We start from the raw sequence: 25,467 nt of genomic DNA, 5'->3' as shown, positions 1-25,467 counted from the left end.
TGGTGAATTTTTAATGGTTGATGGGCCTCAGAAGGCCCAATAGAGATAGTAGACTTACATGTAGTCGTTTGTTGCCCTGGCTTTTGTCGCCACCTGCACCGCCCTATTGTTGATTGTGTGACAATTGTTGTTGTAGCGTTGCACATATTTCTTTGGAAAGTTTACTGTTTTCCATTCCGTTTCATGAGCTGTGTCATTATTGGTTGATGTCGAAGAGTGATTACTAGTAAGTTGATCCGGTGGCTGTTGTAGACATGTGATTTTTGACCCTCCCCAAGATTTTTTATATTTTAGCACGTAAATATTTGATTTAGGCCTTATTATCGCTATTTTAATAAATTTTAACTCTTTTACTTTATTTTATCACAAAAATAAAAATTACAAAAAATAGATTAAGGTTTTGTAGTCATTTTTAATATTGAAAAATACCAAAAAATAATTTTGTTTTAATGGTTAGTTTTATTTTAATAATTATTTTTTATTTAAATAGGGCTAATTAATATTTTTGGTAATATTTCTATATGGATAAATTTTTAGTTAATTAAATTAGTCATAAAAGCTCAAGTTTCTAACTTATTCCTTAAGCCCCATACCCTTAAACCCAAATAATAACATAGAGTAAATAACACTAACACCCTGACACCCAAAAAATCAAATCCGCCGTTTATCAACTGAACCCTCAGCCGGACCCCTTATCTCAATATCATCTTCTTCAAAAACTAAAGCACAAAATCAGCAGCCATCTTCAACACTAAAAGAGGAAACAATCTAAAAATCCTTGTGTTGAAGCTCCAGCCGTGACCCTTTTAGCCAAAACGACCCCTCATCCTCTTCAACCTTACACTACAGCCACCCTTCTCGATCTCCCTTCACCCCTGCACCCCACCTCCTTAAGCTACGAGAAAATGGCATCACCAACACATCCGTTAATTGACTAATAGGTGCTGGAATTGGATTCGAGTTCGACTGAGGTGAGGTTGATTGAGGCGTTCACGTTCGATTTTTGGTTCGAGTTCTCATCGCGCTATAATTTTAGAAGATTTGAATATACCGGAAAGCTATTCCAGGTCCATGTCCTTTCTCCTTATCTTACTGTTTGGTCTGATTATAAGTATGATCAAAGTTTTGGTTTGAAATGGGTTTAGGCTTGGTAATTTCCTCATTATCTATTTCTTTAGAATAGTTCCACACTAATTTAGTTTTAATCCAGATCTGAGTTTGGCTCCAAATGCTTGAATCCATGTTCAATATATTTAAATATGTCATGTCTGAAAAATGTTGTTTCTGGTAGTAGCGTGATTTTCACGGTTCCGTATTTGATTAATCTAAGATCAATGTTTGAGATAATTTCCTGTCATGTGTTTGGACTTAACTGTTTAATTTTAAGATAGTTTTCCAATACATGTTCCTTTCGTTACTTTGCTAGCCTTTTCTTGTAAAATTGTTTGAAAATATCAGTAGTAGTATAACTTTGGGGAATAATTTAACCTTGTCTTCATTTGTTTGGATTTAAGTTAAGATTGGCATGGTATTATGATACATCTACTGTAAATATACTTTAGCATGTTAACATATGTTGCTGAAAATTTCTTTCGACACTTTGGGAATCCAGTTTAACTAGGAGTAATTGATTATTTGTGTAATCCGTTATGCAAGAAAGTTCTCCAATCTTCTTTGCTGCCTGTCATGAGTTTTCGTTGATCTATCAGAGTGTAAAGGAAATATTATGAACATCCGTGGTTGGCTTTAGTTGAATACATTCTTCTAAAATAAATCGAGGTGTGCCATGCACAAACAAAAATCCATAAACTTTGGCCTCACATTAATATTAACTTAGTATAGAAAACACCCTTGAACAATCGTAGTTTGCTTTAGGCCCGATTTAGCTTAGTATCGCGATTATATATACGTTCGCGTAACATAAATTGCAAATTTAACTCTAAAAAAGACTCGAGGGATGTGTTCGCGCAACTTTAACCAATTTTTTAATAAAATCAACAAAAAGCGTTATTAATCGTGGACACGTTCGCGTGACATGATTTTGACGCGCCAAAAGAAAAGAGTATACTTACACGCAACTCAATTCTTCAAATACGAATAAATCAAGTGATTAAAAGCGGTAAAAGATAAATACACATAGGTCCTAAAAATGAGTAGTTAAACAATTTAAGCCAAGTAATAATCACTAAGCGACCGTGCTAGAACCACGGAACCCGGGAATGCCTAACACCTTCTCCCGGGTTAACAGAATTCCTTATCTAGAATTTCTGGTTCGCAGACTCTTTAAAAATAAAACTTCCTCGATTTGGGATTTAAAATAAACCGGTGACTTGGGACACCATAATTTATTCCAAGTGGCGACTCTGATAAACAAAATAATCCCATCTCGATTAATGTACTTTAATTGGAAAAACTCCCGTATATACCGTCCTCGGTGGGTGGGTAAAAAGGAGTTGTGACAACTGTTGTGATATAAATTAATAGTTAAAGTTTGCACGACCAAAGCGCCCACATTTGGTGCATAGTAAATTAAGCCCCTAGTAGAGTAGTATCTGCTTATGATGTCCTATACGTATGTGTATTTTGAGTGGTTTTCTAAGGGCACTTCGATACATATACGAGCATACATTCCCCTAGTGGTAGAGGAAGTGCAAGTATCAACCTTTAATAACTGTCCCAACTTAGATCCCACCTTTTGTAATATTTGCTCGTCATAAAATTCGGTGGGAAACCCATATGGCTGAGTATGTGAGTTGTGTAGATGATGCTATGGATTTTGGCTCCCATTTTCAAACTGACAGAAAATGATTTAGTACAAACTATGGACCTCAATGTAGTGCCTTAAACATGTTTTCTTCTTTTTGGAATTTGATGAGGAAAAAGAAAGTTGGAGCCCATATCTATTAGAGGTAGATCTTCTGTTGGATTCCATAAGGCAAGAAGGTTGTTTTGTAATAGTTGGTGTGCTATCTTCCTACCAAGTATCTTAACTATTACTAATTATTTCCATGGTGTATATAAACGACATTTGTCTTCATTAGTGATTGGTATAAAGATGTCTTCATCTTGGTTGCTGTTGAGACTTTCATCCGATAGATCCAGTGTATAGTTTATATGAGGAGTTGCTGGTGGGTGTTTGTTAGAGAGTAGTGTTTGAAGGAAAGATGTTGAAGGCGTGATTGGTGTTGTATCATCAATTTGTATCGTACCTATATCAGGTGGTTCATTTATTATTTCCTGGTAAGCAAATTTTTGTGTAGAGTCATTCATTGCTGGTTGTTGTTTGATAGGTTTGTTGTATATGATTTTAGTTGATGAAGGAAATAAGTATAACGGAAAGTGGTATTGGAGTTTTAGAGAGAGAAGCTCTAATATCTTTCTAACCTTTTTCTCCTTAACTCGAAGTTTACAGACGAGACTTTTTAAAACTAAAACTACTCCTGATGCGAAAAATTGGAGAAATATGATACTTTAAGAATCAAGGGGTTGTTTGGCTTGCCTTTCTTATACATTAATTTATGGATAATTATGTATAAAATTAAGCATAACTTATTACAATATTTAGTTGGTGTTTTGGTCTCCGTAAAACTTTTTGGACGACTAATACAATGTTTGATAATCTTGCACAACTTATACAATGTTTAGTTAGAGTTCTTTTTCATACCTGTATAAAAGAATCTTAATTCCTGCATAACTAATACCTGGATAACTTAATCCTTGTTTAACTAATGCTTGACCAAATGACCCTTATGGGCAAACCTTTTGTTAGTCAAAATTTAAAAATTTTGCCCAAGAGGCAAACTTTTCGCCCTGCTTGCTCCATGGGCAAACCTTCAACGTCAAGATTAAACATTTTAAACGTAGAAAGTTTGCCTATAAGACAATCAGGGTTAAAAATAGAAAAGAATGACATTGTATAGTCGCTCTAAAAATAATATAAAAAAATAATAATATTTTTTTGTATATATACACATTTTGTATGTTATATACAAAAGTTATACAAATTTTATATATTTTTTCGGCTACTTAATGTAAATAATTTTGGCGCGAGTTAAACATGGCAATACCCTTAAAAAATTCAAGACACCCACTTTCAAAATCATTTTTGTAAAGGAAATTTTACCTCCTATAGCAAAGGTATACACCTTATTTATTATAAATCAAAATTATTTTAAAATATTATTTTCTATAGCTACCGGTACGTTGCCCCCGCTTCGGCTCGAACTGTCCGTTTGGGTAAGCCAGGTTTAGAACAATACGCCTCAGGTTTTTACCTAGAATAACTCAGCTTCATGCCGGCTCCCTAGTAGGAACGTTTGTTTGCATCACGTGCATTTGACTTTGGAGGCTCAACACAGGGGTTGGGTCTGTCTAGGACAGGTGTACCGAAAATAAAAAGACCATCCTGATGCATCCTACTTGCTATATGTGCATTCATTTGCCTCGAACATGCTTGCTGACCGGCTTAAATGAAATCATGGTAAGAGCGGAGGAATAAAATGGTTTTTTTTTTGAAAGTAAAATATAGTTTTCAAATCTTGAAATAAAGGTATTTAATCTTGAAAGGTATTTAATCTTGAAAATAGTTTGAAAAATTCCAAAAAATAGTTTTAAATCTTGAAAATAGTTTTGACTGAAAATGATTGGAGTATGTTTTCAAAATGAGTCTTGACTTTATTAAATTAAATTTCAGATACAAAATGAGCACCACACAAAACCCCTCATCCGCAAATACAGAAGAGTTTCTATTCCAGCTTCAAATGTGGTGGTGTGAATTAGGCGAAGATGGTCAAAAGTGGGTCATCAAGCATTTGGGAAATCTCCCGGATATTATGAAAGTTAAACCCCGTGATGATCTGATTGCGGCATTAGTAACTTTTTGGGACCCTGTTCACAATGTCTTTCGTTTCTCTGACTTCGAGCTCACTCCTACATTAGAGGAGGTAGCTGGATATGTTGGTTTTGACGGAAGTTTAAGGAATCAAAGCTTGATATTCACGAAGGCTCCCTCGGTACATCGATTCTTCGGTCTTCTGAACATCAGCAGTCAAATCAGGAAAAGCAATGTCGTCAACGGATGTTGTTCTTTCAACTTTTTGTATTCAAGGTTCGGAAAGTCAGATGGGTTCGAAATTCATGAGAAAGGCCTTACTAACAAACAAGACAAAGACGCATGGCAGGTTCACCGTCGCTTCGCCTTCATGGTGGCTTTTCTAGGAATCATGGTCTTCCCGAACAAAGAACGAACAATCGATATTCGCACCGCAAAAGTTGTGCAAATCCTCACCACCAAGGAAAACCACACCCTTGTCCCCATCATTCTCTCAGACATTTATCGGGCTTTGACTTTATGTAAAGCAGGAGCGAAAGTCTTCGAAGGATGCAAATTTTTGTTGCAAATGTGGCTGATTGAACATCTCCAACAACAACCCAAGATCATACAGTATGGGCCAAGCAACGATAATTACATCGAGGGTTATGAGGAAAGAGTGAAAAATTATCAGGTTCCAGAAGGGATAGAAGCATGGGTATCTCGGCTAAGGGCTCTAACGGCAAATCAAATTGAATGGACTCTGGGATGGCTACCGATGAGGGAAGTGATACATATGTCAAACTCAAATAGTTATCTGCTACTATTGGGATTGAGAAGCATCCAGCCATACGCGCCATTGAGAGTCCTAAGACAACTAGGAAGATATCAAGTAGTTCCTGATGATGAAGATTTGAGTACGCAAGAAATCGAATTACACCCAGAGGCCACTATTCCTGAGGCGTTACTTCAGCAGATGTGGAATGGATGTCGATACTTAAAAAGCGATACTCAAGTCCCAGACACTACAAAGGGTGAGATAAATCCTGGATATGCAAGGTGGTTCGAGAAACGGTCTCGCGTGGATGATGTACCAGAACCTGAGCTGAGAAGGCCAACTAAAAGACCCCATATTCAAAACTTTAATGATAAAATCCAAGAGCGGTTGATCTGGGGAGAAAAAGAGAAGGGGTACAAAGCAACTATCCATGCCCTAAAGGAAAATCTAAGGAACCTCAGTCTGGAGAAGGATTTGCAAGCACAAGAAGCTGAAGGCGAGAAGAAGAGTCTAGCCTGTGAGAATGAAAGTCTTCATGCTCGATTTCTGAAAATGAAAAAGGCTTCTGAAACGCCAATGAGGAATTGGAAGGATCAAAAAACTATCGCCAATCTTTTTGAAAGAATGCAAGATTATGATTCCGTTCTTGCTGCAAAAGAAAGGGCGTTGAGCAAAGCAAAAGAAAGGATCCAACAATTAAACGAAGAAGCCAGATCTGATAAGGAACGCCAAGATAGGCAATCCGAGAAAGACAGGGCACAATTCAAGAAGGAAAAAGACCATTGGATACGATCAGAAGACCAACTTCGTGCACAACTAGAAGAGGCAAGAAGGTACAGAGAGCATCAACAAGCGGACACTGATAGAGAAAGAGCGCAGATGAGATTAGAGCAGGCCAGACTCCGAGCTCTATTAGAGTCAGCCCTAGATCGTGAAGGCCGTATCCGAGATATAGCCACCACTCGCCAGCAGCAATTGCAGAATCAAGGCCAACATCTCCCAAGATTTCAGGGCACAGATCCACGACCTGGCGGTCTACACCTCTCAAAGTTATGTAAACTGCCAAGGAATGAATTATGAAAGGTTTACCGAGCATGCACCCACCTTTGCCCGTCATCTAGCAGTGGAGTTGGAAAGGATGTATCGAACATTGGGAGGTCATCCGGGTCAAGCCCCGCCTTGAGCAAATGATCTAATAATTTACAACACAAGTGGAAAGTGGGGCACGTTATGAGATGTTAAGAATTGTATCTGTTTATTTCAATTTGAATGTGTGTATTTCAAGACATTGTTTTTACAAAGTTTTTCAAATGTAATGTTTGTTCATCTTTTTATATAAATGTTAGCCTCATGGCAGAACTACGCCTGGTCTGATTCACGCGGGGACGTGATACGTAGGCAATCCCCATAAGATTCGACCGCTTTTAATAAAGAAAGAAAAGAAAATACAAAAACAAATAAAAAAGGGACAACTGAGCAAGCCGGGATGACGCATGTTGTTTGAAGCAAAGCATGTAGAAACGGTTAACTGCCTAGGAGCATTGCATCCTCTATGTGTTATGATCAAATCTGTTAAGCTCTAACGCTAACAAAGTTTGTTGTTGTCTGATACCAGACAGTTAGTTGTTAAAGAATTCTGGCAACACACTCATACCAAACCAGATCCAAAGGACCGGTAGCAACAAGCATGACTACTTCGGAGAATAGCAATGAGGAAGAAAGGCCGATGAGCCAGTTGTTAAAAGAAGCGATGGAAAAGATTGAAAGGATGGGACTAGAGATGAATGCAATGCAGCTAGCCATAGCCAAAACACAAAAGAGCCCTGAAACACTGGGACACATGCCAGAATACCCTCACTCCGGCCCTTCCACAAGCCGCCCAAATCCCCTTTATCATCAAGAAAGAAGCCCTCATGATTCCCAAGCTCCACCACCCCATCAACCTCTCCCAACACCCAATATTCCCATTTTTGTGGGACCAACATCAGCCCCTTTGCAAAGAACGACCAGTGAGCCATTGTTTCAGGCTCACGATACACAATACTATCCCCCCGAGCCTACGTTTCATGCCCCCGAACCACAGGCTTACAATCCACATTTGGAAGTGCCGGCAGAGATTGAGAAGCCGGCTAAGGCCCCTGAACAGGATGAAGTATTGAGAAAGTTCAAAAGCCTGGAGCAGTCCTTCAGGAACTTGCACGGGCTGGGCAATCAAGTCAGCGTAGCATACAAAGATCTGTGCCCTTTCCCAGACGTCCAACTCCCGGCTGGGTTCAAGATGCCTAAGTTTGATTTATATGAAGGGCACGGTGATCCCATGGCACATTTGCGGGGATTCTGTAGCAAAATGAGAGGGGCAGGCGGCAAGGATGAGCTGCTGATAGCTTATTTCGGCCAAAGTCTGAGCGGATCTGCACTAGAATGGTATACCAGGCAGGATTCCAGCAGGTGGTACACGTGGGATGATCTGGCGCAGGCTTTTGCAGGTCATTTCCAGTACAATCTCGAGATAGTCCCTGACCGTCTCACATTATTGAGAACTGGGAAGAAACCCGGGGAAAGTTTTCGCGAGTTCGGGTTCCGCTGGAGAGAACAAGCAGCTAGAGTCGATCCTCCCATGAGAGAGGGAGAGATGGTGGACTATTTCTTGCAGACACTAGATCCAACCTACTTTGGTCACTTGGTGACAACAGTTGGAAAATCTTTCAACGAGGTGGTCAAGATAGGGGTCATGATAGAAGAGGGTCTGAGATCTGACAAAATCTTGAACTATTCGGCACTCAAAGCCACAACCCAGGCTATTCAAAGCGGCACGGGAGGTGCGCTGAGAAGAAAGAAAAAAGAGGTTGCCACGATCGAGGCAGGCAGTTGGTCCAGGGCTGGCAGGCCGCACTACAACCAACCCAGACCGCACAGGTCAGAATACCCATACAACCCACCACAAAATTTCTATCCACCTCGAGAACCACATTGTTCCGTACACCAAGCCCAGGCATACACTCAGCCTCCAGTTCGCCCACAATGGCGCGCACCGGCTCCCCAGAACATATATGCACCACCACAAAACACCTACCCTCCACCAAGGGCGTATAGAAACCCTTCAGGGGCAGGCTTTCGGGGAAATCCAGATGCTAGGAATGACAGGTTGCGGAAGCAGAGAACTTTCACGGAGCTGGGAGAAACCTACACCGCTTTGTTCCACAAGCTGAGGCAATTGGGTTTGGTTAGTCCTGTCCAGACTCGAGAACCAAATCCCCCACCTCAGAATTTAGATCGATCAATCAGTTGTGAATACTGCTCAGGGATGCTCGGGCATGACACCGAGAAATGTTGGAAGTTAAGGCATGCCATACAGGATCTTATTGACACCAATAAGATCGAGGTTCAGACACCAGAAGCTCCTAACATCAACCAAAACCCACTACCAGCGCACCACGAAACTCACATGATTGAGTTGGTGTATGAGGGAGGAGAGTTGAGAAAACCCTCACAAACAGTGATGATGATTCAAGCCGCCCCAAAGGAAGTTTCAACCAGTAGGGGAACGAAGGTACAGTCACAGGGAGAAAGCGTCAAGCCAGTAGTGATATTGGGAAAGAGCCTGTCCGCCATAACAAGCAAACCCGAGCCAAGCAAGTTGGTAATATCAGGGATCCCGCCCACACCGACAGTCGTGTTAAAAGGGGTATGTAGAGAACTGGTGACCATAAAGCCTGTGGTCCAACTGCCGATGATTGACAGCAGGGCTGTGCCTTGGAAATATGAAAAGGCGGTGGTGATGTACAAGGGAAAACAGGTAGAAGAAGTCAGTTGTGAAGCGCAAGGGCTGACTCGATCAGGTCGATGTTTTGCTCCGGTGGAGCTAAGAAGAACCAACCCAGTTGCAACCAAGAAACCTGTGTCCGAAGAAGAGGCTGAAGAGTTCCTGAGGAAGATGAAAGTACAAGACTATTCTGTGGTCGAACAGCTGAGAAAAACACCGGCCCAGATCTCACTGTTGTCGTTACTGATCCATTCTGAGGAGCATCGTCGGGCCCTGTTGAAGATATTGAACGAAGCTCATGTGCCCAGTGAGATTTCTGTAAACCACCTGGAAACCATTGCCAGCAAGGTTTTCGAAGTGAACAGGGTAACATTCTCAGATGATGACCTGCCGGTGGAGGGTACGGAGCATAATAAAGCTCTATACCTAGCTGTGAAATCTGAAGACTCGGTGGTAACTCGAGTATTGGTGGATAACGGCTCAAGCGCCAATATTTGCCCACTATCTACCTTGAACCAGTTAAAGATCGACCACGGAAGAATCCACAAGAACAGTATCTGTGTCCGAGGGTTTGACGGAAACGGAACAGCTACTGTAGGGGATGTTGTACTTGAACTGACCATTGGTCCGGTCCTGTTTACCATGGAATTCCAGGTGTTGGACGCCACAGTATCTTATAACCTGCTGTTGGGACGACCCTGGATTCATGCAGCCAAAGCGGTGCCTTCCACCCTACATCAGATGGTGAAGTTCGAGTGGGAAAGACAAGAGGTCGTGTTACACGGCGAGGATACAACGTGCACCATGGGCGGAACCATTGTACCTTTCATAGAGACCGCTGATGACAAAGGTCCTTGGGTCTACCAGATTTTCGATACAGGGTCGGCCAACAAAATTTCTGAAGGAGAAATCATCCCGCACCCTAGGGTAGCTGCCGCAACGGTCATGATGGTCTCAGAAATGCTGGGTAATGGATTTGTGCCGGGAAAAGGCCTGGGAGTCGAGCTTCAAGGGATTGTCCAACCTGTCTCCCTTCCTAAAAATCTGGAAACTTTCGGATTGGGGTTCAAACCAACCGCAGCAGATAGGAAGCAAGCGCGAAAAATGAAGAAGAGGGTCTGGTTTCTGCCTAAACCAGTGCCACGCCTCTCAAGGTCTTTTGTCAAAGCAAGTGCCAAGGGGTCACCGGTCCCAAAAGATTCTAGGACCTTTGATCGGTATAAATGAAGACCTGAATCAGAGTTTTGAGAAGCTATTCGCGGATGTCAGTATGGTGGAAGCTGGAGAAGGTTCCAGCAGAGCAGAGATACAGTTTGTGGGGCCTGAGGCCAAGACCAACAATTGGACAGTTACTCCTCTTCCTGTCCGAGGGGAGTCTTGGTAGTAGGCTTTGATTTATGTTTTGTTTGTTTGTTTGTTCGGATTATTCAAGGGTGTAATCCAAATTTTACTTTCGTTTTTGTAAAAGTGTGAACCCTTTTATCCCGCAAGTTTAATAAAGTTCTTTTCTTTTGTCCCATTTTAATTTTGTTTTGTTCTTTTTCTTTCTGAACAGTTCTCTTTTTACTGGTTCTAATGACATGGCATGCACAGCGGATCTTCGACCTAGTCTAATAAATCAATCTGAATCTGACTCAATGATGCAAGAGGTCGTTTGTGATGATGAATCTGAATGTGATGAAGGTGAAGCCTTCGAAGAGATAAACCGAGAATTATGCCAATTTGAAGAAAAACCCAAGCCTAACCTAAATGACACTGAGGCTGTAAACCTAGGAGACGCTGATAACGTCCAAGAAACCAAAATCAGCATCCACATTGAGCCGAATGTCAGGGAAGAATTGATCAGAACCCTCATGGAATTCAAAGATGTTTTTGCATGGTCCTATGACGATATGCCTGGATTAAGCACAAATTTAGTGGTTCACAAATTGCCCACTGACCCGGCATACCCTCCGGTCAAGCAAAAACTAAGGAAATTTAAAACAGAAATGAGTGTAAAAATCAAAGAAGAGGTGATTAAGCAGTTGCAGGCAAAGGTCATTCGGGTCACTCGATATCCCGAGTGGTTGGCCAATGTGGTGCCAGTCCCAAAGAAGGATGGAAAAATCAGGGTGTGCGTCGACTACCGCAACCTCAACAAAGCAAGTCCCAAGGACAATTTTCCGTTACCCAACATTCATATCCTGATCGATAATTGCGCTGGGCGCGAGATCGGATCCTTTGTGGATTGCTATGCGGGTTATCATCAGATCCTAATGGACGAAGAGGATGCTGAGAAGACAGCGTTTATTACGCCATGGGGGACCTACTGCTATCGGGTAATGCCATTCGGGTTAAAGAACGCCGGGGCAACGTACATGCGAGCAATGACTGCTGTGTTTCATGACATGATACACAAAGAAATCGAGGTGTACGTCGATGATGTGATCATCAAATCTTGGCGTCAGGAGGACCATGTAGCAGACCTAAGGAGATTTTTCCAAAGACTCCGGAGGTATGATATCAAGCTTAACCCGGCCAAATGCGCATTCGGGGTTCCATCAGGAAAGTTGCTAGGATTCATCGTCAGTCGACGGGGGATTGAGTTAGACCCATCCAAAATTGAATCCATCCGAGATTTGCCACCGCCAAGGAACAAAACAGAGGTAATGAGTTTGCTGGGTAGACTCAATTACATCAGCAGGTTCATCGCTCAACTCACAGCAACTTGTGAGCCCATATTTCGGCTGCTGAGAAAGGATGCTGCAGTAGGTTGGACGGCAGAGTGTCAGGAGGCTTTCGACCAAATCAAAGGGTATCTGTCTAATCCACCCGTATTGGTCCCGCCTAAGCCCGGGAAGCCCCTAATTCTTTACCTGACGGTCTTGGAAAATTCATTTGGTTGTGTATTGGGGCAACATGATGACACAGGAAGGAAGGAGCAAGCCATCTACTATCTTAGCAAGAAATTCACAGTACATGAGGTCAAGTACACTCAACTCGAGAAAACATGTTGCGCCCTAACTTGGGTAGCTCAGAAGTTGAAACACTACCTGTCTTCGTATACTACTTATCTCATATCCCGCTTGGACCCATTGAAGTATATCTTTCAGAAACCTATGCCCACGGGAAGGTTGGCAAAATGGCAAATTCTGCTCACAGAGTTTGATATCGTCTATGTAACGAGGACGGCCATGAAAGCCCAGGCGCTGGCAGACCATTTGGCAGAGAATCCCGTTGATGAAAAATACGAGCCCTTAAGAACGTATTTTCCTGACGAAGAGGTAATGCATACAAATGAGTTGGAATTGCCTGAGGAACCGGGTTGGAAGCTTTTCTTCGATGGAGCTGCAAACGCGAAAGGGGTTGGAATAGGAGCAGTACTCATTTCTGAAACAGGACGGCATTATCCTGTTACGGCTCAACTACGCTTCTATTGCACCAACAATATGGCCGAGTATGAGGCTTGCATTCTGGGTCTGCGCTTGGCTGCCGACATGGATGTCCAAGACGTCTTGGTCTTGGGAGACTCGGACCTCTTGGTACATCAAATTCAGGGTGAATGGGAAACACGAGATCTAAAGCTCATACCATACCGACAATGCTTGCATGATCTGAGCAAGCAATTTCGATCGGTGAAGTTCAAACACATCCCGAGAGTTCACAATGAGGTTGCGGATGCCTTGGCCACCTTAGCATCAATGCTGCACCACCCTGACAAAATGTATGTTGATCCTCTACACATCCAGGTCCGTGATCAGCACGCCTACTGCAATGCCATAGAAGAAGAAGCAGATGGCGAACCCTGGTTTCATGATATCAAGGAATACCTCAGAATGGGGATATATCCAGAACATGCCTCTAGAGACCAAAAAAGAGCCCTTCGGCGTTTGTCGAATGGTTTCTTCCTCAGTGGAGGAGTATTGTACAAAAGAACCCCGGATTTGGGATTGTTGAGATGCATAGATGCCAGTCAAGCAACGACGGTTATGGCAGAGGTACATGCTGGAGTTTGTGGGCCACACATGAGCGGATATGTATTGGCAAGAAAGATCCTTCGAACAGGGTGTTATTGGCTCACCATGGAACACGACTGTATCACTTTTGTGAGGAAATGCCATCAGTGCCAGATACATGGAGATTTGATTCATTCTCCGCCAACAGAGTTACATACGATGTCAGCACCCTGGCCGTTTGTAGCATGGGGCATGGATGTCATTGGGTCCATCGAACCAGCAGCATCCAACGGTCATATGTTCATTCTAGTGACCATTGATTACTTCACCAAATGGGTTGAGGCTAAAACCTTCAAATCAGTAACCAAGAAGGCAGTGGTGGACTTTGTTCATTCCCATATCATCTGCAGATTTGGGATCCCAAAAGTGATCATCACGGATAACGGTGCGAATCTTAATAGCAGCCTGATGAGAGAGGTATGCCAACAATTCAAGATTACACACCGCAATTCCACCCCATATCGTCCCAAGGCGAATGGAGCAGTCGAAGCAGCCAATAAGAATATCAAGAAGATACTGCGAAAGATGGTGGAAGGATCCAGACAATGGCACGAGAGATTACCCTTTGCTTTGTTGGGTTACCGCACTACCGTCCGAACTTCCATAGGCACAACTCCTTATTTGTTAGTGTACGGAACTGAGGCCGTAATACCAGCGGAAGTCGAAATTCCGTCCCTCCGAATTCTAGGCCGGGTAACTAGGCCGGGTAGACTTTCGTGCTCCCGGTACGTTGCCCCCGCTTCGGCTCGAACTGTCCGTTTGGGTAAGCCAGGTTTAGAACAATACGCCTCAGGTTTTTACCTAATATAACTCAGCTTCATGCCGGCTCCAAAGTCAAATGCACGTGATGCAAACAAACGTTCCTACTAGGGAGCCGGCATGAAGCTGAGTTATTCTAGGTAAAAACCTGAGGCGTATTGTTCTAAACCTGGCTTACCCAAACGGACAGTTCGAGCCGAAGCGGGGGCAACGTACCGGGAGCACGAAAGTCTACCCGGCCTAGTTACTGCTCCAGGCTTTTGAACTTTCTCAACACTTCATCTTGTTCAGGGGCCTTAGCCGGCTTCTCAATCTCTGCCGGCACTTCCAAATGTGGATTGTAAGCCTGTGGTTCGGGGGCATGAAACGTAGGCTCGGGGGGATAGTATTGTGTATCGTGAGCCTGAAACAATGGCTCACTGGTCGTTCTTTGCAAAGGGGCTGATGTTGGTCCCACAAAAATGGGAATATTGGGTGTTGGGAGAGGTTGATGGGGTGGTGGAGCTTGGGAATCATGAGGGCTTCTTTCTTGATGATAAAGGGGATTTGGGCGGCTTGTGGAAGGGCCGGAGTGAGGGTATTCTGGCATGTGTCCCAGTGTTTCAGGGCTCTTTTGTGTTTTGGCTATGGCTAGCTGCATTGCATTCATCTCTAGTCCCATCCTTTCAATCTTTTCCATCGCTTCTTTTAACAACTGGCTCATCGGCCTTTCTTCCTCATTGCTATTCTCCGAAGTAGTCATGCTTGTTGCTACCGGTCCTTTGGATCTGGTTTGGTATGAGTGTGTTGCCAGAATTCTTTAACAACTAACTGTCTGGTATCAGACAACAACAAACTTTGTTAGCGTTAGAGCTTAACAGATTTGATCATAACACATAGAGGATGCAATGCTCCTAGGCAGTTAACCGTTTCTACATGCTTTGCTTCAAACAACACGCGTCATTCCGGCTTGCTCAGTTGTCCCTTTTTTATTTGTTTTTGTATTTTCTTTTCTTTCTTTATTAAAAGCGGTCGAATCTTATGGGGATTGCCTACGTATCACGTCCCCGCGTGAATCAGACCAGACGTAGTTCTGCCATGAGGCTAACATTTATATAAAAAGATGAACAAACATTACATTTGAAAAACTTTGTAAAAACAATGTCTTGAAATACACACATTCAAATTGAAATAAAAAGATACAATTCTTAACATCTCATAACGTGCCCCACTTTCCACTTGTGTTGTAACTTATTAGATCATTTGCTCAAGGCGGGGCTTGACCCGGATGACCTCCCAATGTTCGATACATCCTTTCCAACTCCACTGCTAGATGACGGGCAAAGGTGGGTGCATGCTCGGTAAACCTTTCATAATTCATTCCTTGGCAGTTTACATAACTTTGAGAGGTGTAGACCGCCAGGTCGTGGATCTGTGCCCTGAAATCTTGGAGATGTTGGCCTTGATTCTGTAATTGCTGCTGGCGAGTGGTGGCTATATCTCGGATACGGCCTTCACGATCTAGGGCTGACTCTAATAGAGCTCGGAGTCTGGCCTGCTCTAATCTCATCTGCGCTCTTTCTCTATCAGTGTCCGCTTGTTGATGCTCTCTGTACCTTCTTGCCTCTTCTAGTTGTGCACGAAGTTGGTCTTCTGATCGTATCCAATGGTCTTTTTCCTTCTTGAATTGTGCCCTGTCTTTCTCGGATTGCCTATCTTGGCGTTCCTTATCAGATCTGGCTTCTTCGTTTAATTGTTGGATCCTTTCTTTTGCTTTGCTCAACGCCCTTTCTTTTGCAGCAAGAACGGAATCATAATCTTGCATTCTTTCAAAAAGATTGGCGATAGTTTTTTGATCCTTCCAATTCCTCATTGGCGTTTCAGAAGCCTTTTTCATTTTCAGAAATCGAGCATGAAGACTTTCATTCTCACAGGCTAGACTCTTCTTCTCGCCTTCAGCTTCTTGTGCTTGCAAATCCTTCTCCAGACTGAGGTTCCTTAGATTTTCCTTTAGGGCATGGATAGTTGCTTTGTACCCCTTCTCTTTTTCTCCCCAGATCAACCGCTCTTGGATTTTATCATTAAAGTTTTGAATATGGGGTCTTTTAGTTGGCCTTCTCAGCTCAGGTTCTGGTACATCATCCACGCGAGACCGTTTCTCGAACCACCTTGCATATCCAGGATTTATCTCACCCTTTGTAGTGTCTGGGACTTGAGTATCGCTTTTTAAGTATCGACATCCATTCCACATCTGCTGAAGTAACGCCTCAGGAATAGTGGCCTCTGGGTGTAATTCGATTTCTTGCGTACTCAAATCTTCATCATCAGGAACTACTTGATATCTTCCTAGTTGTCTTAGGACTCTCAATGGCGCGTATGGCTGGATGCTTCTCAATCCCAATAGTAGCAGATAACTATTTGAGTTTGACATATGTATCACTTCCCTCATCGGTAGCCATCCCAGAGTCCATTCAATTTGATTTGCCGTTAGAGCCCTTAGCCGAGATACCCATGCTTCTATCCCTTCTGGAACCTGATAATTTTTCACTCTTTCCTCATAACCCTCGATGTAATTATCGTTGCTTGGCCCATACTGTATGATCTTGGGTTGTTGTTGGAGATGTTCAATCAGCCACATTTGCAACAAAAATTTGCATCCTTCGAAGACTTTCGCTCCTGCTTTACATAAAGTCAAAGCCCGATAAATGTCTGAGAGAATGATGGGGACAAGGGTGTGGTTTTCCTTGGTGGTGAGGATTTGCACAACTTTTGCGGTGCGAATATCGATTGTTCGTTCTTTGTTCGGGAAGACCATGATTCCTAGAAAAGCCACCATGAAGGCGAAGCGACGGTGAACCTGCCATGCGTCTTTGTCTTGTTTGTTAGTAAGGCCTTTCTCATGAATTTCGAACCCATCTGACTTTCCGAACCTTGAATACAAAAAGTTGAAAGAACAACATCCGTTGACGACATTGCTTTTCCTGATTTGACTGCTGATGTTCAGAAGACCGAAGAATCGATGTACCGAGGGAGCCTTCGTGAATATCAAGCTTTGATTCCTTAAACTTCCGTCAAAACCAACATATCCAGCTACCTCCTCTAATGTAGGAGTGAGCTCGAAGTCAGAGAAACGAAAGACATTGTGAACAGGGTCCCAAAAAGTTACTAATGCCGCAATCAGATCATCACGGGGTTTAACTTTCATAATATCCGGGAGATTTCCCAAATGCTTGATGACCCACTTTTGACCATCTTCGCCTAATTCACACCACCACATTTGAAGCTGGAATAGAAACTCTTCTGTATTTGCGGATGAGGGGTTTTGTGTGGTGCTCATTTTGTATCTGAAATTTAATTTAATAAAGTCAAGACTCATTTTGAAAACATACTCCAATCATTTTCAGTCAAAACTATTTTCAAGATTTAAAACTATTTTTTGGAATTTTTCAAACTATTTTCAAGATTAAATACCTTTCAAGATTAAATACCTTTATTTCAAGATTTGAAAACTATATTTTACTTTCAAAAAAAAACCATTTTATTCCTCCGCTCTTACCATGATTTCATTTAAGCCGGTCAGCAAGCATGTTCGAGGCAAATGAATGCACATATAGCAAGTAGGATGCATCAGGATGGTCTTTTTATTTTCGGTACACCTGTCCTAGACAGACCCAACCCCTGTGTTGAGCCTCCAAAGTCAAATGCACGTGATGCAAACAAACGTTCCTACTAGGGAGCCGGCATGAAGCTGAGTTATTCTAGGTAAAAACCTGAGGCGTATTGTTCTAAACCTGGCTTACCCAAACGGACAGTTCAAGCCGAAGCGGGGGCAACGTACCGGGAGCACGAAAGCTCTACCCAGGTTTTTCTTCAACATCCCTACTACACTCATGGCGGTTGATTTGCGCTAGTTTCAGCCATTGAGATTTCTTTCACCACCAGTCTCCCACGGCGGCGTGTGTCAAACCCACCGACCCTTTTCTTCTTACACTTCTTTTTCAACAGTGATGGCGGAGTTGAAGAGGAAAAACATAGGAGGAGGGAGCAGACAAAACAAAGGTCGAAAAGACTTTAAGAAGAGAAAACAAAATTCACATGATGGTAAAGATGGTAGAAGAAAAGGTCCGCGTTTGCCTAATGCTATGTTAAAGGAGCTTCAATTACCTAAAAGGTCCAATGAATACTCCGATGAAGACATTGCTTCTGATGATGAAGCTGTTAATGATTTTTATGAATATGAAGAAGGGGTTGCTGAAGAAGAATCCAAGAAAAATAAACGATTTGACCCTGTTGAGAATTTCCAGTATGAGCTTCCCGATGACTTTGAGGTACTTAAAGCCTTTTATTTTGTGCTTTTGAGGTCTATTTTTGTAGGAAAGTTTTGATCTTTGGCTGGATTTTCTTATGTCTGAGTTTTATTATGGAAGAATATCGTTGGACTTGAATGAATTTCATAGGGAGGAATCAGTTAACAATATGCTAAAATAATATTTTGAAACTACATGAAAGTTAATAATGTTGCAATCCCTTATTGAATGGTGAAAAAGAGGACACCTCAGTGCATTAGACATCCCGCGTTCATGCACGGACCGGGAAGGGTCGCACTCCGATGGGTGTGATGTAGACAACCTACCCCAACTCAAGCATTAGTGGCTTCATGGCTCGAACCCATGACCTATAGGTTACACGGAGACAACTTTACTGATGTTCCAAGTTCACTTAGATTGAATTGCTGGAAGCAAAAAGTGCCAAAAAATGTTTGGGACAAAAGGGGTGCTGTTTTTTTCCCTTTTTAAATGGTGGCAAAGGGTGCATACATGTATTATGCACGACGATCTTCAGAAAGGGGAATTGGCCTATGCAGCAGTTGTTTACTTTGTTGTAGTCAAACCGAAGATGTCAACCACCTATTTCTTCACTGTTCATTTACCTCACAAATATGGAGTTTCTTTTGGAGTATTTTGGGGGTCACCTAGAAAATGCCAGTGACAACAAAGGAGTTATTACAGAGTTGGCGCCTAAGAGGTTCAGAAAAGGCAAAGAGGAAAACCTGAAACACAATCCCTTCAGTGATTTGGTGGATAGTTTGGAAAGAAAGGAATGCTAGAGTTTTTGAGAGCAAATCGGAATCTGTAATTACCATTAAATACAGATGTATATCTTGTTTATTTTTTTGGCGCAACATGGCTGTTGCAAATGGCATTGAGGCGATGGTTGACTTTTTGAGCTCATTACACGACTCGTAATGCAGTCTACTGTTGTAAATACTTCCACAACACATTCTAATTACTGAAATCAATAAACTTTAACAATCAATTTTTTTTTGATTTGCATTAGCTGCACAAGATGGGAATAGAGAAATCAATTTTTTTGGGGGGCTTTGGTTTATTTATAAGCATTGAACTTTTCCATGTAGGATGAAAATGTATCATCAGATGAAGGAGATGGTGATGAAGACGAGGATGGTCGGCGAGGAGAGGATGATGAGGAAGAGCATGATGGAAGGCATTCACGGTTATTGCAAGAAATCACTGGTCTTCCGACTGATGCTTTTGATGGTAAACTTCCTTCCCACATTTCTCGTGGTTAATGCTTGCAATTACTAGTAGAATATGATGTGTTTCTTCAAAGTCATTACATGGCATTTCTTTGTATACATTGTGTGATCCAAGATGAGAAGGACTGATCAAAAGATCTCTGAATTACTAGTAGAATATGATGTGTCTCTTCAAAGTCATTACATGGCATTTCTTTGAATACATTGTGTGATCCAAGATGAGAAGGACTGATCAAAAGATGTCTGAATGATAGGAAAGAAGAAGAAAAATGATGTTATTATGTCCGAGGCATATCCAGAGTCTGAATATAATCCCAGTCGTGATATTCTGGATGGAGATGGCCGCATTAGCGTCCAGGATCTTCTCGGCCCTCTCCAGGGGAAGTCTGGCTATAGCAAAGTTAGAAAGAGCATGAGTCGGATGGAGAAGAAGTCCATACCCATGCATGCACCTCTGCCGAAACCAGATCAACAGAGATTGGAAAGAAAGGTAGCTTATGATTTTAGCAAGAAAGATGTTACGAAATGGGAACCTCATGTCAAAAGAAACAGAGAAGCAACAACTATCTATTTTGACGAAGATAAGGATGTGGGATTTTCTACTGTAGGAGCTATAGCTGCTGAATTTCAACCACGAACTGATTTTGAGAAAGAAATTGCTTCTCTTGTTAATGACAATGAGATTGTTGAAGCTCATAGAAAAGATGGTGCAAGGCTTCTTGAACTGAATAAGGTATAGAGGTCATAAAATTTTACACCCCTTATTTCATACTAATGGTTCTTCATTTAGTTTTCTTAAAGCAAAACGGTGTCTGTAAATTTTTTAATTATATTAACGTGTACCACTTTGGCAGATATCTGTAGAAGATGTAAGGGACCGCCAAGACCAGCTTGCTAAGATGCGTAATCTTCTTTTCCGTCATGAAATGAAGGCAAAACGAGTCAAGAAGATAAAATCGAAAGTGTATCATCGTTTGCTGAAGAAAGATAGATTGAAACAAGCAGGTACTGCAGTTGAAACTGATCCAGAAGAAGCCAAAGAGCAGGCAGTGAAACAAGAATTCAAAAGGGCAGAGGTAATTTCTTTCATTACCTGCGCGAACTTACCTAGGAGTCTTTTCTGCTTTTCAGGTTATTTACTGATTGAGTTTGTCTCTTTGGAGACTAAATTTTATGTAGGAACGCATGACGCTGAAGCACAAGAACAGCTCCAAGTGGGCAAAGCGCATCTTACAACGTGGCTTGGATGTGCAAGACGATGGAACTCGAGCTGCTATTACTGAACAACTGAATCAACATGCCCTTTTGACAAGAAAAGCAAATAACATGAAAGAGAGTAGTAGTAGTGAAGAAAGCAGTGATGACGATGACCTTGATGAGACTTCTGATGGATCAGATCAGGACGCTGCAATGAAACTGTTGAAGAAAGCAAAGGACAAGACTGTTGAAGTCTTAGATGGGGATGAAGAATTGCCAGCGTCAGGAGTGCTTTCTTTACCTTTCATGGTAATTTCATCAATCTTTCCTTTGCACCACTACTTGCTCTTAATTTTTTGACGTTTGGAATTTCATTTATGGTTATGCATCTCAGATTGTTTATGTACCATCTTGAAACACTGTGATGTCACAGGTCCGCGGATTGAAAAGAAGGAAAGAAGCGGCCGATGAAGAAGCAAAGCTTGCTCTAAAAGAGTATGAGTCATCATTGAAGGAATTCGAAGAGAAGAACGAGCCAAAAACTCAAGGAACAAATATTTTGAGTGGTAGGAGAGTTTTTGGAGCTCAAAAAAAGCAGGAACTTGTACCCAAAAAGAAAGCGACATCAGACAATTACTATGGTGACAGTGATAGTGAAGGTGAGAGAGATGCCAGAGAAACTGGCATTACTGCTCGTGAAGAAAATAATTTTCCCGAGAGGGAAGTTCATTTTGATCCCAGTTCACTTCGTGAAGAGTCTGAGATTGGTCATGATTCTCTGTTTAAGGTAATTGCTTCATGAACTTCATCAAATCCTGCAGTACCATCTCATATTGCTCTCTTTTCTGCGTTGTTTGAGGTGTTTAAAGTTTGAATTTGTTCTGGGTTTCAGAGTTTTGAGGACATTGCGAGAGAACCATGCACAAAGACTTCATACGAAGTTTCCATTTTTGCTGACGACTCGTGGAAAAAGGTTCAGCTTTTGTTTTCGCAAAAATCAATTTTCTTACTCCTTTTAGCAAATTTAGTCTTACTGGTTTATTTGGTGAACAGATGAATGATTCTTCAGTTAAAGGGAAGCAGACAAAATCTGCAAATGCAAAAAGTGCGATGGCTTTACAGATAACAGAACCTGTTGCGAGTGAACCTGAAGGGGAGGTAATCTCTCTATATGCTGAATCCACAATGCACTTTCTCTGACCTGTTTGTTGCGAAAGCTTTGGATTTTGCACCCCTAATGTGTGCTCTTTTTTGTGATTTACACATTATCATCATCCTAATATGTTTGGTGACTTGCTCCCTATCTCTTTATTTCCTTGGTAAACAATAAAGACACTTTCTTTCTCGATTATTCCTGAGCGCGCAATAGGGAAGATACAAATAAGAAAAAGAAAAAATATGGTGGTAAATAAAATAAAATTATCACGTATTAATCCAAAAAAATATCTTTTATTTTCACCACAGTTATGTATGCAGTGGAGAGTGACAAGAGAAATGAACTTCGCACTATCCGAGAGAATAGAAATGAAGGTGGTTTTTTTCCTCCACTATCATGAAAATGGCTGTAAGCTTAAATACGAAATGGTTACAGTACTTCCAAGTTCCAGCAGCTAGAGAAGTTCAAGATTGTATATCTTCTATGCTTTATTTTACCCTTTCTTACTTTTCCATTTCTTCTATGTAACTTCTCCGGATTGCGTTTCTTAATTGATAAATCTTACTCTTTCGCTTTGTATTTTCTATCTTTGCGATATGATAACAAAATCTGCCTTATTTTCTGCTTCAATGTCATCAGTGTCAAATTAGCAGATTGTAACATCTGCAGAAATAGGGAGAAAATTGGAGCAAGCCCCTTTACACTTGCTTTATTTTGTACTTCAATGTCCATTTTGAAAAATAGGAGAAATGTAAATATATTTTCTGAACTTCTGCAAATCGACTAGGCCCCTATGCAATTGCACTTGCTAAAGCACAAAAGGTTTAACAGCTGAGCAAAAGAATGTGGACATTAGCAAGCACCAATTCAACAGAATGTGAATAATAATCAATGAAAAGAAACAAGACAGAGAACATTAACGGAATGTTGTTTCCTCTTCAAAGTTGAGTTACATTAGCATGGTGGCTGGTGGGTACCTGATTTGTCTTGTTATGCGAAAAAATTCCTTAAGAATTGTTTATGGTGAAAGTGCTCAAGAATTTTATCTTGGGACCTCTAGATTTCTTCAGATAGTTTACTGCATATGCTGTCTCTGGCAGATGTGGTTTCCTGCCCAATATGTAATATTGTTTTTTCCCTATCTTGCCCTCATGGATAATCAAGAAAAGAGTGTTTTAATTATTTTACAAGGAAATAGGGAGATTATAGTGCAAATTAAAAAAGAAAGGCTAGGGTGTAAATAAAAAAAGAGCACACATAAGGGGTGCAAAACACAAAGAATTCATTTGTTATTATTGACTCTTAATTCTGCTTGCAGGAAATTGATGAGGATAATGATACAGATAGTGGAGGAGAAATGGTTGATGGGATTTTATCTGTTGGGACTAAGTCCACATATGAAATCCCATCTCAGGAAGAACTTATTCGGCGTGCTTTTGCTGGTGATGATGTTGAAGACGACTTTGAGAGAGAAAAACAAGATGCCTTGAATGAGGAAGTTCCCGAGCCTGAAAAACCCCTTTTACTGCCTGGTTGGGGCCAATGGACCAATATACAAAAGAAGAGAGGTCCACCTTCTTGGATGCTTGCAGAACATGATATTGCCAAAAAGAAAAGGGAAGAAGCTCTCAAGAAGAGAAAAGATGCAAATTTGAATCATGTTATTATCTCTGAAAAGAGGGATAAGAAGGTTGGTCATAGACGTATTTCATCCTTAACCTGATTTAAGAATAAACATTCTCGTGATTGATGTCTGTTTAGATTTTAGATGTTGAGGCTAAACCTAAGCTTTACTTATTGTGATTGCAGACTTATGTGCATGCGTGGAAAAAATTTATTGTGTTTGCCTTTTCCCTTGGCATTAAATTTTTTGAAACTAAAATCATTTTGGTTATAAAAAAAATTAGTGAAAATTAAAATCACTTTCTGTTACAGTCAAGGTTAGCAGTTAAAGAGAAGTTGGATTGCTAATCAAACAAAAGTAAAAAAAGAAAAAAAGGAAAAAAAAAAGAACAGACAATGGCAGAAAGCAGTAGAGAGTTTCAACTTCACCGTCGTTCATTTTACAGGAAAGGTTATGGACCTGCTGTCTTTTTGGAAACACTATTCTTAAATTTATGTAGATCATGCTGTCTGTGCTGGAGATTTTCAGACACTCATTGAAACATGCAGTTAGGTTATTTTCATTATTTAGCCACAACAAATTCTTCTTCATGTTCCCTACGCCTGTCTCAAGCCTGTTCAACAGATGCATGCTTAGACAACTTCTCTGTTCGTTACATGTACAGAGGGCTATTTCTTCAGTGTTGCTTGTCTTTGCTCGAAGTGTACAACTTTTACTGCGATTGACTCAATTTCTAATTTCTAATTTTCTGTGCAGGCTGAGAAGTTACACACGCCGACGCTGCCTTATCCCTTTACTTCCCAAGAAGTTTTTGAGCAGAGCATTCGGATGCCCATTGGACCTGAATTCAACCCCGTAACAACAGTTGGAGCTCTTACTCGCCCAGAGGTCCGTCCTCAATCATACTATCTAACTTTTGTTTTGCCTATCTTTCCATATCCTAGTTGTTTCCAGAAGTATACAATCCTATATCTGAAACCCCCTCCCCCCCCCCCCCCAAAAAAAAAAAAAAAAAAAAAAAAAAGGAAAAAAGAGAGTGACAAAGGGGCAATGCCTGTTATCTGAAATGTTAAAATCCAGTTGGATGAAATATATTCCTTTTCTTAGCCCTTTCCCTTTTTTGGTCATAAGATTTTCCTTTGTTACTTGTCTATTTTGGTGAGAGGAGGGGTTGTTTTTGTAGCTGTGATCTGGAGGTGGTTTAGATGTTTTCTTTGCTTGTGTTATAATTCTCACAGGTGGTAAAGAGGAATGGTATTATCATAAAGCCTATCAAATTCGAGGAAGTAGATCCCCATGGAAGATCGGAGGACCACAAACGTGGTGGTATGCAGAAAAAGAAGGGTGGTAAAAGTAAGGGCAATAAAGCCACGAAAAAGAAAACCGTGTAGATTGGAACCTAACTGATTCGCGAGCTTTGACATTTTATAGAAGGATTCCTTTCGTTGTTTTCTAGCAGCTACGAGATCCCATGGTCGATAACCAGTGAATTTTCTCGCCATGTCCTTGTTTTGGCTCTGTAGTTAGGGGAGCCTCTTTTCTGCAGTTTTGATAGAAGAATTAGCTGCGGTTGCATACAGTGTAGTGAAGACTGGAGAATTATGAAGATGGAAGGCTTTGCTCTCTCTGCCCATGCAGCAAAAATAGAATTTTGTTGTGTAGTAAATCTGTAGGACAAAGAACAGGGTGAAATTGCCTACGAGTATGGTTACAGTTACGTATTTAATTATTTTTTTCCTGATACAAATTTGATTATTGAGTGTATTATGTTAGCTATGCTTGAATTTGAAGTATTTAAAGTGTATAATTGGTTCAAGTGAAGCAGATGGTATGCATCAGTTTTGTTTCA

At 41.3% G+C, this 25,467-nt stretch overlaps 1 protein-coding gene across 4 annotated transcripts; it reads left to right on the top strand.

The window, feature by feature from the left end:
- Positions 1-643: 643 nt before the first annotated feature.
- On the top strand, positions 644-25,467 carry LOC104215793 (uncharacterized). Of its 4 annotated transcripts, none has more exons than XM_070162396.1 (12): positions 644-1,067; positions 18,090-18,412; positions 19,501-19,642; positions 19,896-20,374; positions 20,496-20,717; positions 20,821-21,147; positions 21,272-21,625; positions 21,731-21,811; positions 21,892-21,996; positions 23,313-23,684; positions 24,375-24,506; positions 24,857-25,467. In XM_070162396.1, exons 2-12 carry the CDS (start codon positions 18,092-18,094, stop codon positions 25,007-25,009), a joined length of 2,688 nt encoding a protein of 895 aa, XP_070018497.1. In that variant the 5' UTR covers positions 644-1,067; positions 18,090-18,091; the 3' UTR covers positions 25,010-25,467. The 4 variants fall into 4 exon arrangements, with proteins under 4 accessions (XP_070018497.1, XP_070018500.1, XP_070018499.1 ...); XM_070162398.1 differs by lacking the exon at positions 644-1,067 and adding an exon at positions 17,258-17,946; XM_070162399.1 differs by lacking the exons at positions 644-1,067; positions 18,090-18,412 and adding an exon at positions 1,121-1,150.

This window comes from Nicotiana sylvestris, chromosome 11 (assembly GCF_000393655.2).
Source record: "Nicotiana sylvestris chromosome 11, ASM39365v2, whole genome shotgun sequence".
Classification (NCBI taxonomy): Eukaryota; Viridiplantae; Streptophyta; class Magnoliopsida; order Solanales; family Solanaceae; genus Nicotiana; species Nicotiana sylvestris.
Note: the sequence above shows the minus strand (reverse complement) of the source record. Positions and strands in the feature narration are given on the sequence as shown.

Bases quoted from the DNA above. Each gene is read 5' to 3' on its own strand.
- LOC104215793 (XM_070162396.1), top strand. From the start codon at position 18,092: ATGGCGGAGTTGAAGAGGAAAAACATAGGAGGAGGGAGCAGACAAAAC. The intron at 19,643-19,895 runs GTAAACTTCCTT...TCTGAATGATAG, and splicing joins TCCGACTGATGCTTTTGATG to GAAAGAAGAAGAAAAATGAT. The intron at 23,685-24,374 runs GTTGGTCATAGA...TTTTCTGTGCAG, and splicing joins CTGAAAAGAGGGATAAGAAG to GCTGAGAAGTTACACACGCC.